This window comes from Syngnathus acus, chromosome 3 (assembly GCF_901709675.1).
Source record: "Syngnathus acus chromosome 3, fSynAcu1.2, whole genome shotgun sequence".
NCBI lineage: Eukaryota > Metazoa > Chordata > Actinopteri > Syngnathiformes > Syngnathidae > Syngnathus > Syngnathus acus.
In genome coordinates this window covers 2,172,011-2,184,915 of record NC_051089.1, presented here as the reverse complement: position 1 = coordinate 2,184,915, position 12,905 = coordinate 2,172,011, and the positions used below count along the sequence as shown (strand labels likewise).

Here is a 12,905-nt window from a genome sequence, read left to right as displayed (position 1 = left end):
GCTTCTCAACAAATTTACATTCATTGGCCTGCGTATTTCGTTGAGTAAGACTCGAAATGAAATGATGGTTCCCCTCGGGTGCTCCCTGATTGAACATTGATGGAGGCAAAAAAAAGGTTCCTCGCCATTAGGTTTGAACTGCTGGCCTGTTATGAGAATGAACGTGGTTCATTGTGGTATTTTTTGTCCAATCATGCCTTGCTTTGCTTTGAAATGAGACGAGGTGCTTGTTGCTTTGAGATCCAAGCTGGCTGCCCAGTCCAAATATTTGGGGAAAACTCGCCTGAAGATGGCAGTGTTCACCATGCAAGCTCACCGCACGCTTGCTTTCTCCAGAAGCAACAGAGAGAGAGAGCCGTGGATGATTTGGAGGCTACTGCATTGGAATTAAGTCATTATTGACAATGAAATAGGGACCTGTTCTGATAATTATCTGTCGTTACCTCGTGTCATTTCTGACGTGCAATTTGGGGGTTCTTTCATATTAGCCGCCCTTTGCTGAAATAAAACTTATCAATGAATTGCATTTGCGTGCAAACCCAATTAAATCACATGATCGCGGTCATCAATTATTGGAGAACATGTCATAAATTTAATGGAAAAAAAATATAGGTTATGTCCCGCAAAGGAGACGGTGTCCCTCCACACAGACGCACAACTGTCGGACTTTGACGAGTGGAATGACTGTCAAGGTTATGACTTGGAGACATTGCTGATGAGGGCCTGCAGGCTGCCAAGTGCAGAAGGACACAAAGCAAATATGCAGCTTGTGTAAACATGCTTAGACAACATCTTTCCCTTTTTGACTTTAATTAATCGTGACTATCAACTGCAGCTTTCATGCTTTAGCAAGTCATGGATCACGGTTGCATAGCACATTTTTGGGCAAAGTGATTCAGATTGGTGGCTTTGCAGCACATTCATTCCAATTAGAGTTTCCTACCCGACGACCGCAGCAGCTTAACAGGTTGACTTTTCTTTTTGACTTTGACGCGCGTTTTGTGAAGACCCGCAGCGTATATATACAGTGCGAGAACGATCGCTGTTTTATTTGAGCAATAATAAGCACAACGGCTCCTTTGTCGTCATCGTCGTCATGACCACCCCACTCTCGCTTTTTGGGGGGTTATGGTGAAATGTCTCCGCAGCCTGCAGCATCTTCGCGGAGCATCCCACCGCGCAACCCTCGGATCCGCAATAAGTGACGTTTCACCGGGCCAATCTTGTTCGTATTACGCGTGACGACGCAGCTGAAAAAGAGACGGCTTGACCAATGAAGCTGGTTCGGCCGAATGAGTGGGCGTCTGTGTATTTCACCACCCCTCCCGTGGCTCGACCGAGGAGAGAGAGGGTTGGAGCAAGACATCCAGCCCGGAGAGCGAGAGCGCAAGGATGAGTGCAGGCGCGTAAAGGTTGCGCATTGGTGTGACATTGAACGCCTCTTGTTTGAATTTTTGCAGCAACGAGGACAACACAATCGGACATTTTACACCTCTTTTTGCCTTTGTTACGTCTTTTTCGACTCATGGGCTTCATGCCAGGTTTGAGTGACAATGAAGCCCCTTGGACTTGAAACATGAGGGAATAGAGTGGTTGGTCTTGCGTTCACCCCGCCGGCGCTGCTTCGCAGGTTTAAAGTGCATTTTTTCCCCCCTTCCACGGGACGTAGACCGGGAGCCGAGCATTGATTTTGGGAGACGCTTTAATGGAAGACACCGCAAACCACTGACCACCTGGCTGCTGGAAGATGAGACGCTGATCACCGCAACAGCCGCAGGTAGGTCACGCGCTTAAATCCTTTCCATTAGTGAAGTTAAACTGGGGAGGAAATGCAAGAGGCACTCACGTTGTTTGTGCAACTCAAATGTTCATTTTTTGGGTTTGTTTTCCCGTTGCCAACGTAAGATGAGAGGACCATGGGCTGGCATACTCCAAAATTTCTGTTGCGATAGTGTGTGTACACTTAATATATTAGAAGGCTGTAGCCATTCATTTCAATTTGATTTGTAAGTGTGCAATGCTTACGTAAGGTTATCAAAGTCACAAGTGTTTTGTAATGTACTTTGTATTTTTTAACATTGGGTGTCAGAATGGAGCAATTCACACTGAAATGACTGATGCAGTGTTAAGTAGATTTTCTGACTTTTTTCTTCAGATATTCTGGCAAATAAACCAGAAAGGGCCTCATATGTCTAGAGATGATTTTCTTATATTTTTCCTTTATGTCCTTTATAACCTTTTTTCTTCACCCTTTATTATCCTCTAAAGTCCAAGTGGGATCGACAAGCAGTTAAACCTCAACAAGGTCATTATAATGAGTACAATCTAACAGCATTTTCAGCCTTATAAATGTAGAATCACATCCGTTGCATTAAACAGTCATATTGCTGAATCATGAGTATTCTATAGAATGTCGTTCAAAAACAATCACCAGTCAATGGAAAAGGTGGAACAATTGAGAACGATTCATGAATGAGGATCAATCTTTTTAGGTATGGAATTTAAATGGTTGGGATGTCATTTTTGATTTGATCACTTTGCCTTTTAAGGTATTGACTCAACACATTCTCTATGTATTTTTAGGCTTGGACGATTGCTGTCATCAGTGAGAGGTCTGCTACTGCCCTTTCTTAGAAAGAAGTATTTTTGCCTCGCTTTCTCTGTCATGGATCTAAAAGACTATTACCTGTTGGGTGCTTTGCTTGCCTGCATATGGTTAGACCCTTCAATAGCCCAAGAACTCATCTACCCCATCAGGGAGGAGCTGCAAGAAAATGTCCTCATTGGAAATATACCCAGAGACCTTAATATCTCCCACACAAACGCTGCCACTGGAGCAAGTGCGAATCTTGTGTACCGGTTGGTCTCCAAAGCGGGAGACAACCCTCTGGTCCGCGTTCTGAGCAGCACCGGTGAGATATTCACAACATCAAACCGAATAGATAGGGAGAAGCTCTGCCCCGGTCCCTCCTTTGAGGACAGCGAGTGCTCCTTTGAAATCGAAGTGGTCATCCTGCCTAATGATTATTTCAGGCTGATTAAAATCAAAATAATCGTCAGAGACACAAATGATAATGCGCCCATGTTCCCATCCCCAGTGATCAACATCTCCATCCCGGAGAACACGCTCATTAATAATCGCTTTGCTATTCCTTCAGCCACTGACCCAGACACCGGTCCAAACAGTGTGCACAAATATGAGCTGATCAATGGGCAAAGTGCCTTCGGCTTAGACATAGTGGAAACGCCAGAGGGCGAGAAGTGGCCCCAGCTCATTGTGCAGCAGAATCTGGACAGAGAGCAGAAGGATACCTATGTGATGAAAATTAAAGTGGAGGATGGCGGCAGCCCGCAGAAATCCAGCACCGCCATTCTCCAAGTCACCGTGACAGACGTCAACGATAACCGACCCGTCTTTAAGGAGAGCCAGGTAGAGGTGCATATTCCGGAGAACTCTCCTATCGGCACGTCTGTCGTGCAGCTTCAGGCCACCGACGCGGACGTAGGGGCCAACGCGGACATTCGATATGTATTTGGGACTCAGGTGTCACCTGCTACAAAGAGGCTGTTTGCACTAAATAGCACATCCGGCCTCATCACTGTGCAGAGGCCTCTGGACAGGGAGGAAACGGCAATACATAAACTCTCTGTCGTGGCTAGTGACGGCAGCCCGAGCCCGGCCAGAGCTATCATTTCAATAAATGTGACCGACGTCAATGACAATCCCCCCAATATAGACTTGAGATATATAATCAGTCCCATTAATGGCACTGTTTTCCTCTCCGAGAAGGACCCCATTAATACCAAGATAGCCCTCATCACAGTGTCAGACAAAGACACCGACATCAACGGCAAGGTCATTTGTTTCATCGAAAAGGATGTGCCCTTCCATCTCAAAGCCGTGTACGACAACCAGTATCTTTTGGAGACATCTGCCCTGCTCGACTACGAAGGCAGCAAGGAATATAACTTCAAAATTGTGGCTTCTGATTCTGGAAAGCCGAGCTTGAATCAGACCGCCTTGGTGAGAGTGAGGCTGGAGGACGAGAATGACAACCCCCCTATTTTCACTCAACCAGTCATTGAACTGGCTGTCATGGAGAACAACAAACGGGACCTGTTCCTCACCACTCTAAGTGCCACGGATGAGGACAGCGGTAAAAACGCAGAGATTGTGTATCAGCTTGGACCGAACGCCTCGTTCTTTGATCTTGATCGGAAAACGGGGGTTCTGACTGCATCCAGAGTTTTTGACCGTGAGGATCAGGACAAGTTTCTGTTCACGATAACGGCACGAGATAACGGCACCCCGCCTCTGCAGACCCAAGCGGCCGTCATTGTAACCGTGCTGGATGAAAATGACAACAACCCCAAGTTCACACATAACCACTTCCAGTTTTTTGTCTCGGAGAATCTCCCAAAATACAGCACAGTTGGCGTGATAACCGTGACGGATTCTGACGCCGGGGAAAATGCTGCCGTTTCACTTTCCATTCTGAACGACAACGAAAACTTCATCTTGGATCCTTTCTCCGGCGTTATCAAGTCCAACGTGTCGTTTGATCGGGAGCAACAGAGTTCCTACACCTTTGACGTGAGGGCCGTGGACAGCGGCAGGCCTCCTTGCTCCTCGGCCGCCAAGGTGACCATCAACGTCATCGACGTCAACGACAACACCCCCGTCGTCATCTACCCGCCCTCCAACACGTCTTTTAAGCTCGTCCCGCTTTCCTCCATCCCGGGATCGGTGGTTGCCGAGGTGTTTGCGGTGGACGGCGATACGGGGATGAACGCCGAACTGAAATACACGATCGTGCACGGCAACAACAAGGGCCTGTTCAGGATTGACCCTGTCACCGGGAACATCACGCTGGAGGAGAAGCCCTTAGTGAGCGATATAGGATTACACAGATTAGTGGTCAACATCAGTGATTTAGGATACCCCAAATCCCTCCATACCCTGGTGCTGGTATTCCTTTATGTCAACGATACTGTGGGCAACTACAGCCTAATCACCGATCTCATCCGGCGACGGATGGAAACCCCGATTGAGCGCAACATCAGCGAAAGCAGTGAAACTTATCAAAGTGGGGACTATTTAACCATCATGATCGCTTTTGTGACTGGCGCCTTAGTGGTGATCATTGTGATCTTTGTGACCGTCCTGCTGCGCTGCCGGCACACGTCCAGGTTCAAAGCTGCGCAGAGAAAAAAACAGGGAACAGAATGGATGTCCCCAAACACAGAGAACAAGCAAAACAAGAAGAAAAAGCGCAAGAAAAGGAAATCTCCAAAGAGCTCCTTACTCAACTTTGTTACCATCGAGGGAAACAAACCCAACGATCCCGCCCACGAACCAATCAACGGAACCATCAGCCTGCCCACCGAATTGGAGGAGCAAGGGATAGGACGCTTTGATTGGAATGCCACACCGACCACCACCTTCAAACCCGGCAGCCCTGACCTGGCCCGACACTACAAATCTGCCTCACCGCAATCGGCCTTCCACCTCAAGGCTGACACGCCGGTCTCCGTCAAGAAGCATCACGTGATTCAGGAGCTGCCGCTGGATAACACCTTTGTTGGGGGCTGCGACACCCTTTCCAAGAGGTCCTCCACAAGCTCAGACCACTTCAGTGCCTCGGAGTGCAGCTCCCAAGGAGGGTTCAAGACCAAGGCGCCCATGCACACCAGACAGCAGGTAAAAGAGCACTTTTACTGGTCTATAAGTACTGCCTATAACTGCCCTGTTCCTCAGTGCTAAAGTGTCAGTTCACATTTGATTCTCACACTTAGATTATCGATGCAACAACAAAGTCAAGGAAGCACACTGATTTTCCTAATGATCAAACTTAAAGATGAAACAAAAACAACACAGCAATTAAACATCCACCAATTATGGATTTGATGGACTCTTCTGTCACACACATAACTTGGTGGTCCAATCAAAGACTGATGCTTGTGTGTCATAAACCTTTGTTAGTTACAATGATCCGAATGAAAATGGGTGAGTGGCTGCCTTATTTTGTGTATTCTACACCCAGGACAGATCCAAACTGTACATTTATCTCTTGTGACCCACTGCTCTTTGTGAAAGAAACATTTTTTTCTTGCCTATCTACTCAAACCTGACAACGGGTTCACAATCGCTAAAAAGATACAAGACGTCTCACCTTTCATAAAACCCGAGCGAACGTTCATGTTTATTTTGTTTGTGTGTTTCAGTGTTCTGGTGTGTACTGTGATATCACACAAAGCCAGAGAAGGTTCTCAATACCTGTAAGCAATAACGAGTCGTAACAATTAGTCCCTCGCAGTGTCAAATGTGAATGTCACAGACGGCTTTGCCACATCATCAAAGCCGGAATTCAATTCTTCCTCTCAAAGCACACTAACAAACTGAGTGAGCCTTGTCTGGGATTTGATACACATCCAATTCAAAAAGGATTAGCCAATAATGAGCCTCAAATTTAAACATAATCCATGCTGCTTTTTTTTTTTTTGCGTATCAAAGCCTTATTAATTTTTCTGCTAATAAAGCCCCCACTACACAACAAACAGTTCTAATCTAATATAACGCACATGGACAAATACAGGGAGCAGCAGAGGTGGGGATGAGAAAGAGGACAGAGGGAGGGCCAAGTGAGGAGGGAGTTGTTACTGACTCAGGCTTGACTGGTGGTGGTACTGAACCCTTAGGTGGCAGTGTTGAGCTGTACGGCGGATCCTGGCGCGCCGCCAGCCTGCAGTGCTCCATGCAAGGCAGGATAAGAAAGGAGTGAAATCTATGTTGGCGTTCTTAGTGAAATACTCTCTTCTAATGATGCTGAGGCTGCACGGAGAAGATTGATAACGGCAGGTAGAGATGGGAATGATAAGCTCTCGCCAGGAGAGGAAGAGGAATCACCTAGGGTGATGCCACGCGGGACCTGATGTCGATGCGTACCTCCGGGTCACTGCATCCGGACGAGTATTTTGTGCCTTTTTGTGTGAGAGCTAGCAGTCAAAAAAAAAAAGGAGCTTGGTTTGTCATCTTTCCCTCGAGTTAGCTTGAGTGTGTGGCCGCTTGCGGGAGGTGTGGGGGATGAGGCAAGGTGATGACATGGGTGACTGTGGGCTGTGACAAACAGGATAGCACATGTGATATGACACTCTACAGTGAACGCATCTTCATTGAAAGACTCATTGGGATCAATAAGTCTGATACATGACCCAATGAAGCACAAAAACATTGTCGACTGTATTTTATACTGTGCCATTTCTGGTGCAAATAACTGTAGTGCATCGGTTCTCCAATCATCTACAGCATAGGTGTTAAAGTCAAGGCCCGGGGGCCAGATACGGCCCACCACATCGTTTTATATGGCCCACGAAGACAAATCGTGCATCGACTACAAATTGTCTTCACTTCAAGAATAGCGATATTGCTAGTAATCTTTTTAAAATATTTGAAGAAGTTTTATTAGTGTCAGATTTCAAAACTAGTTATTCAGTTTGTTGTGTAGTCTATACTGTGTATAAGATAAGGCGATTACAGTCATATTGGCCCTCCGAAGAAAACTATGGCTACGATATGGCCCGTGACAAAAATGTGTTTGACAAAGAGAGTCAAAACTGCCCTCAGATTGCGGCACGCTCTTTTTGGCCAGGCTGATCGTCTCATCTGGTCTCTCATCTATTCATTTTAACTTGACATAATAAGTGGCAGTATCACATGGAATGTTTTATTTTTTTCTAATTATTGCCAAACTGTTGGATGCTTCATCTTTGTTTTTTTTCCAAGCTTTTCTGAGTGGAAAATTATTAGATTTTTGCACTCCTTTTTCCTGCTATTTCTGAGGCTTGAACGACCTCCAAAGAGCGAGTCATTTTACCGTCGTATCAATTCCACGTCCTCTCACTGAGGTATTCATATTTGAGGTTAAATGGCAGTTATTGATCGTGGTAAAATGTTTAGACAGACCCGTGGAGGGCCACATTTTCAATGCCTCCTTTTGAATCCTAATGTTAATGGTTTTTTTGCCATTAACATGTGAACGCTTGACACTTATTACATTCTCAGACACACGTGCTTTGGTTTGAAAGGTAAAATGTCACATTAGCATTATAGCCCCATTGTGGAAAAGTGCATGATAGGACAATTTAGTCTTTACATTGTTTGCTCTTGAGTAACTAACATCATCAATCACCTCCTCTTGTTTGATGATGTTGATGTGAAATAAGCAACTAAGCGAACAAGGATGTTTAAGGCAAAGACATGGCTAAAGCTTTGGGGAATAGCTTTTGAATTGATCCCCCTCCACCCCTTCGAATTGAAAAGCCATTCTGTTTCATCTCTCAGGAGTCACTTCTATGCAGCATCAGCATCAATCAATAAATAAGAAAATTGAAAGCAAATTGATTAACAAGTAGACGGCCAGATGAGAAAGGTCGAGAGCAGCTGCAGCAAAGCCTGAAAAATCCACCGCTTCTCTGGTGTCTGCCTTTTCTTTAACATTAGGAAATGGGAGACATTTTAAATGGCAGTATCATTTTTGAGAGACCCCCAGTGTGCTGATAGCGATAGACGCAATCCTTGCCTTGTCTTTCATATTTTTCACTTATTTATCCTGTCGGGACCAACATAAACGGAAACAACAGTGTGTAAAAAAGCATATTTTTGCACGGCGACACAAGCTTCTAAGAAAAACAAGTTGCTTTTTCAGCATCACTTCCTTTTAGTTTCATCTCGCGCCACTTGTACGATATATGGACGAGAACATGGAATCTCAAGGCGAGACGCAGGTATGGCTGACTAGCCGAACACGAGCCCGTTGGCTATGCATCATCTGCACACTGTACATGAGATCCCCAGGCTCATGTTGAGAACACGTTGATTTGATTTCAGCGAGTGTAGCGAGCTTATAAGTAGTCAGTGAGATGGTGCGTTAGGCACGGTGCTAAACTGATTACAATCCTTGCTTTAATTTATCAATGTTTATGCAGGTACACTATTTGCCAGGACAAAATCAGTGAGAGAAAATTTGAAAATAGTCTTCCTTCGTCACCTAATTTCCATCGTGAATGTGAAAATAAGGCTGTCTATTATGTGAGAGGCCCATGACAATGAGATGGGTCCATTTCTTTCCCCCCCACTCACTTTGTTATGGTAATGTGACAATACGCTGTATGTGGGTGCGCACTGCACAATTACCAGCTTTATATGGGACTCACAGTGATATGACCACATTTCTCCAACCAAGCATTTATTTGCCACGGGTGATCTTATTATTATTATTATTTTTTTAATATGGAAGCAAACACGCTTGCACTTAGAAGCATGGACCGACGGTTGCGTTTTCACACACTGTTCACTCTGATGTGCAAATCAGACTGCAGCTAAAAGGGACATTTTATAAGAACTGCCTTTGGAAACGTTTCGCTTGGAACTTGGACTGTACTCGTATCTGATGGCGAGTGATGTATTCCAAGAGTAATTAGCTGGGGAAGAAGCTGACTGGAAATAAGCGCTTGTGTATAATAATCAACTAAACTCCCAAGATGGCAGAAAGAAATAATTGATTATTGACCGCAGGATTCTTTTAATAGCCTTGTTTCTTTCATAGACAGTCTTGAGATGATCAGCTCCGGGTCCTCGTGGGCTGCTGCACTTCCTGTTTTAGATAGTTCCCTCCTCCAACACACCTGATTTAAGTGATCAGCTCATCGACAAGTTCTGAAGAAGTCTGATAACGATCATTCGAAGCGTATTGTCACGAACTGTGTCTTTTTGTTTCATGACCAAAATAGACGGAAAAATAAAAGCAATTGCAATTAAGTAACCTTGGAGGGGTCGACTTTGCTGTGCAGGTTAATTTGCCACATTAATGAGAAGTGATTAGAGTTGATGGAAGCAGGGAAGATTAATAGTCTTTGATAATGTTGAAATACTCTCAAAGGAAAGGTGACGACGATACTACAATTCAGTTCTCCCCCAAAACGTCATCGTAAAGACAAATTAAGGTTTTACACAAACATGACACCTCATTCATGTCCCTGGTGAGAACATGCTACAAGAAATAGTCCTGCCCTATCTGTGTACATGCTTAAATGGAATGACGTGTGGCCTCAACTAAGCTATCGGACGTTAGCAAGTAGCAGACTAAATTAGAGCCTTGAGGGGATCTACTTTTGTCTGCACAAAACAACTAAATAAATCAACGCTGTCTGTAAAGCTGCTGGACCATGAGTTATTTGCTTTTCTTCTCCGCTGTTAAACCAAATGAGGTCTTTGTTGATTTTTTTTTCTTAGATATATTTATTCCTGAAGCAGACTACCCAAAACACAGATGATGGCAAATTACCAGGAATTATACTTAATTTGTTTGTGCATATTTGTATTCCTGTGAGTATATTTTCCACCCTCATCCTTGAGTTTGGCATCATATATAAAAATTCAGTTTTGATAACAGCAAATGCTTTCATAAATCAAAGAGTGTCTCTGCGTATGTGTCCACACGCGTGTGTGTGCATATGCGATTTTTCTCTGTCTATCATTCGTTTGTTTGTCTGCCACTTTTGGCTGACAAGCCATTCATCTTAAAAGTAAACATCGTCTATCTCTGCAAATTCTCACAGCAAATTGACCGATGATCAATCATCCCGAGAGTCACTATAGGATGGATATTCATGTTCAGCATGCACAAAACAACAACCAGAAAAAACATTATTTTAGCTTTTGTGGGACTGTCATGACTTCAGTCATCTTCACATTTTCACGAATCCAGAAGACATTGCGCAACCTTCCACTACAATCAATCAAGCCGACGTACTCGCGTTATGTTTTCGTCTAACATGGCGAGAAAATACTTTTAGATTTCTACGGCGTATGGAAAATAAGAGTAGAGGGTGGAAGAAAATGTTTCTTGACTTGTTGCTTGTCCACAAAAATGATCTACAGTTATAATGGTATATCATTGTGTGAATGTCCCCATCCCTTCTTTTTCACCTCACCCACCGCCAACTGCCCTCCTCCACCGCACCTTTCAGCCAATTTTCTTCAGCGGGTCAATGCAATGTTAAATCACCGACGGCATGGTCACCGTTTTGGTGTTCTGATCATTTGTGACAGATGGGAGCGCTTTGTGTTCCCTCGCTGGTGTAAAAGACGGGCAAAGCATTTCTGTATTTCTTGACATGACAAACCCAGAGGGAGAAATGTCTTTGTCATTCACTTGTTGTTACATGTGACGCACGGGCCGCTGCTGCTCGGTCACTAGCTTGAGCCCGTGTCCAAGCTAATAGTTGTGATAATGGCTGTGCCAGACAAACATGCCCAAGGCTAGCCGGTAGGGGGCAAGGGAGGGGGGCTCGGAAGGGTCGGTGTGGTGTGGGCGGTTGTTTGACGTGAAATGTGACTGCCATTGACTGCTGTGTCACATCACTCACAAAGACTCTGTAACCCTCATCAATGTAAATCTTTATTGTGTATATATGATATGTTTCATGTAAATTGAACTCCTGGTAATTTTGCCTAATGTGCTGTGTTAAAAAATAATGGACTTAATTTTGGTTTGATTTGCTCTGCTTTTTTTCTTTATAAATAGATGTTTTTTTCATTGCTGGGACCTCTGAAAAGAACTAAAAACAAACTGCCAATTATTTAGAACATTGCAACTCCTGTTTTTGAAAGCTTTATTTGAACACTGCTATTCTACCTAAAAAATTTCATAATAAATGTTTCCAAGAGCTCATTTCCTGTTTCTTATCTGTCAGTTTGTTCTCCGTTTCTGATGGGCCAAGTGCGATCGTGTAAAATGGCACATGTCAGGCTGCTACTGAACAAATTATCAACTGGTGCCGATCAACAGAAATACACGTTCATGCGTAGGCCCAATCTCTCCGAATATGATCTAGAGACAAGAATAGCGACAACGCCTCAAACATAGAAGCCCATGCAGTCACATTTGAGTAGGAATGTCAATGCAAACAGTTTGACAAAAGGTGTAATTCAAACGCTCATCGCACTCAGCGGGAACAATCGTCAATCAAAATTTTCTGCCTGATTGTCACATTCAAACATGCCTTTTGCGCACAATTGCTAATTTTTGTAGCACCTCAACCAATCATATGACAAAAAAGAGATTATTAAGATTTACTAAATAAATAGATAATTATATTTTGCATTCACAACCATTTACACTTCAATTTATCTTAGTGACAATTTGGAAAGAAAAGGTTGCATCGTTTATTTATTTATTTTACACCATGTTTGTCAAATCTGGTACCATTGGAGCCTTCCACAGCATACAAAGCATACATGCTTTGCTAAAACGCTAATGTTATTTCGCACAACTGTACAAGGATACCTAAGAAGTAGTAGTAGTGGTTTCAATATGTATATTCAATTTAATACAAAAGGTATAGAATTTTGTCAAACTTGGCATACTTCCACATAATCATATCGATCAACATTGTCACCACCCTGACAAGTAAAACACATAAATTGTTTTTAAACATTATGGAAAACAGACTCTGAACCGCACTGATTATATTGACAAATGGTCACTTGTCATTCACTCAATTAAAAAACAAAACAAAAAAAGTATCACTTCCTCTCAAAAGTGTGTGTGCGCGTGTGTTTGTGTGTGCGTGCGTGCGTGTGTGTGGAAGGGGGTATTTCAAAGTGCCACACCATCATATCTATGGAAAGTAGGCCTAACTCAGCTTAATCTCTTCACTCCGTTTGAAAGCCTGAAGCAGAGCTTAGTCTGCATTTGAGAGAAGAGGAGGAGGTGAAGGAGTGAAAGAAAAAAATAAATAAATATCTGCTTGCTTTATACTTTGACCTGGTGTGTACGGTCACTTTCAGAAAGCCATGTGCACTTTCAGCCTGGAATTTGAAACCTGACTTCTGACCCAAGGAC

General features: G+C 43.8%; 1 protein-coding gene across 7 annotated transcripts in view; it reads left to right on the top strand.

Annotated features, from left to right (window-relative positions):
- The first annotated feature begins 1,315 nt into the window (after window positions 1–1,315).
- Window positions 1,316–12,905, top strand: part of LOC119121061 (protocadherin-9) — a 106,190-nt gene continuing 94,600 nt past the window's right edge. For 5 of the 7 annotated variants that reach the window (XM_037248440.1, XM_037248437.1, XM_037248439.1 and 2 more), the window contains exons 1-2: window positions 1,317–1,777; window positions 2,584–5,701. In XM_037248440.1, coding sequence (XP_037104335.1) covers window positions 2,666–5,701 — 3,036 coding nt within the window. In that variant the 5' untranslated portion in view covers window positions 1,317–1,777; window positions 2,584–2,665. Of the gene's footprint in view, window positions 1,778–2,583; window positions 5,702–5,796; window positions 6,735–9,605; window positions 11,733–12,905 lie in introns of those variants that run through there. The other 2 variants (XM_037248442.1, XM_037248443.1) reach the window with 2 other exon arrangements.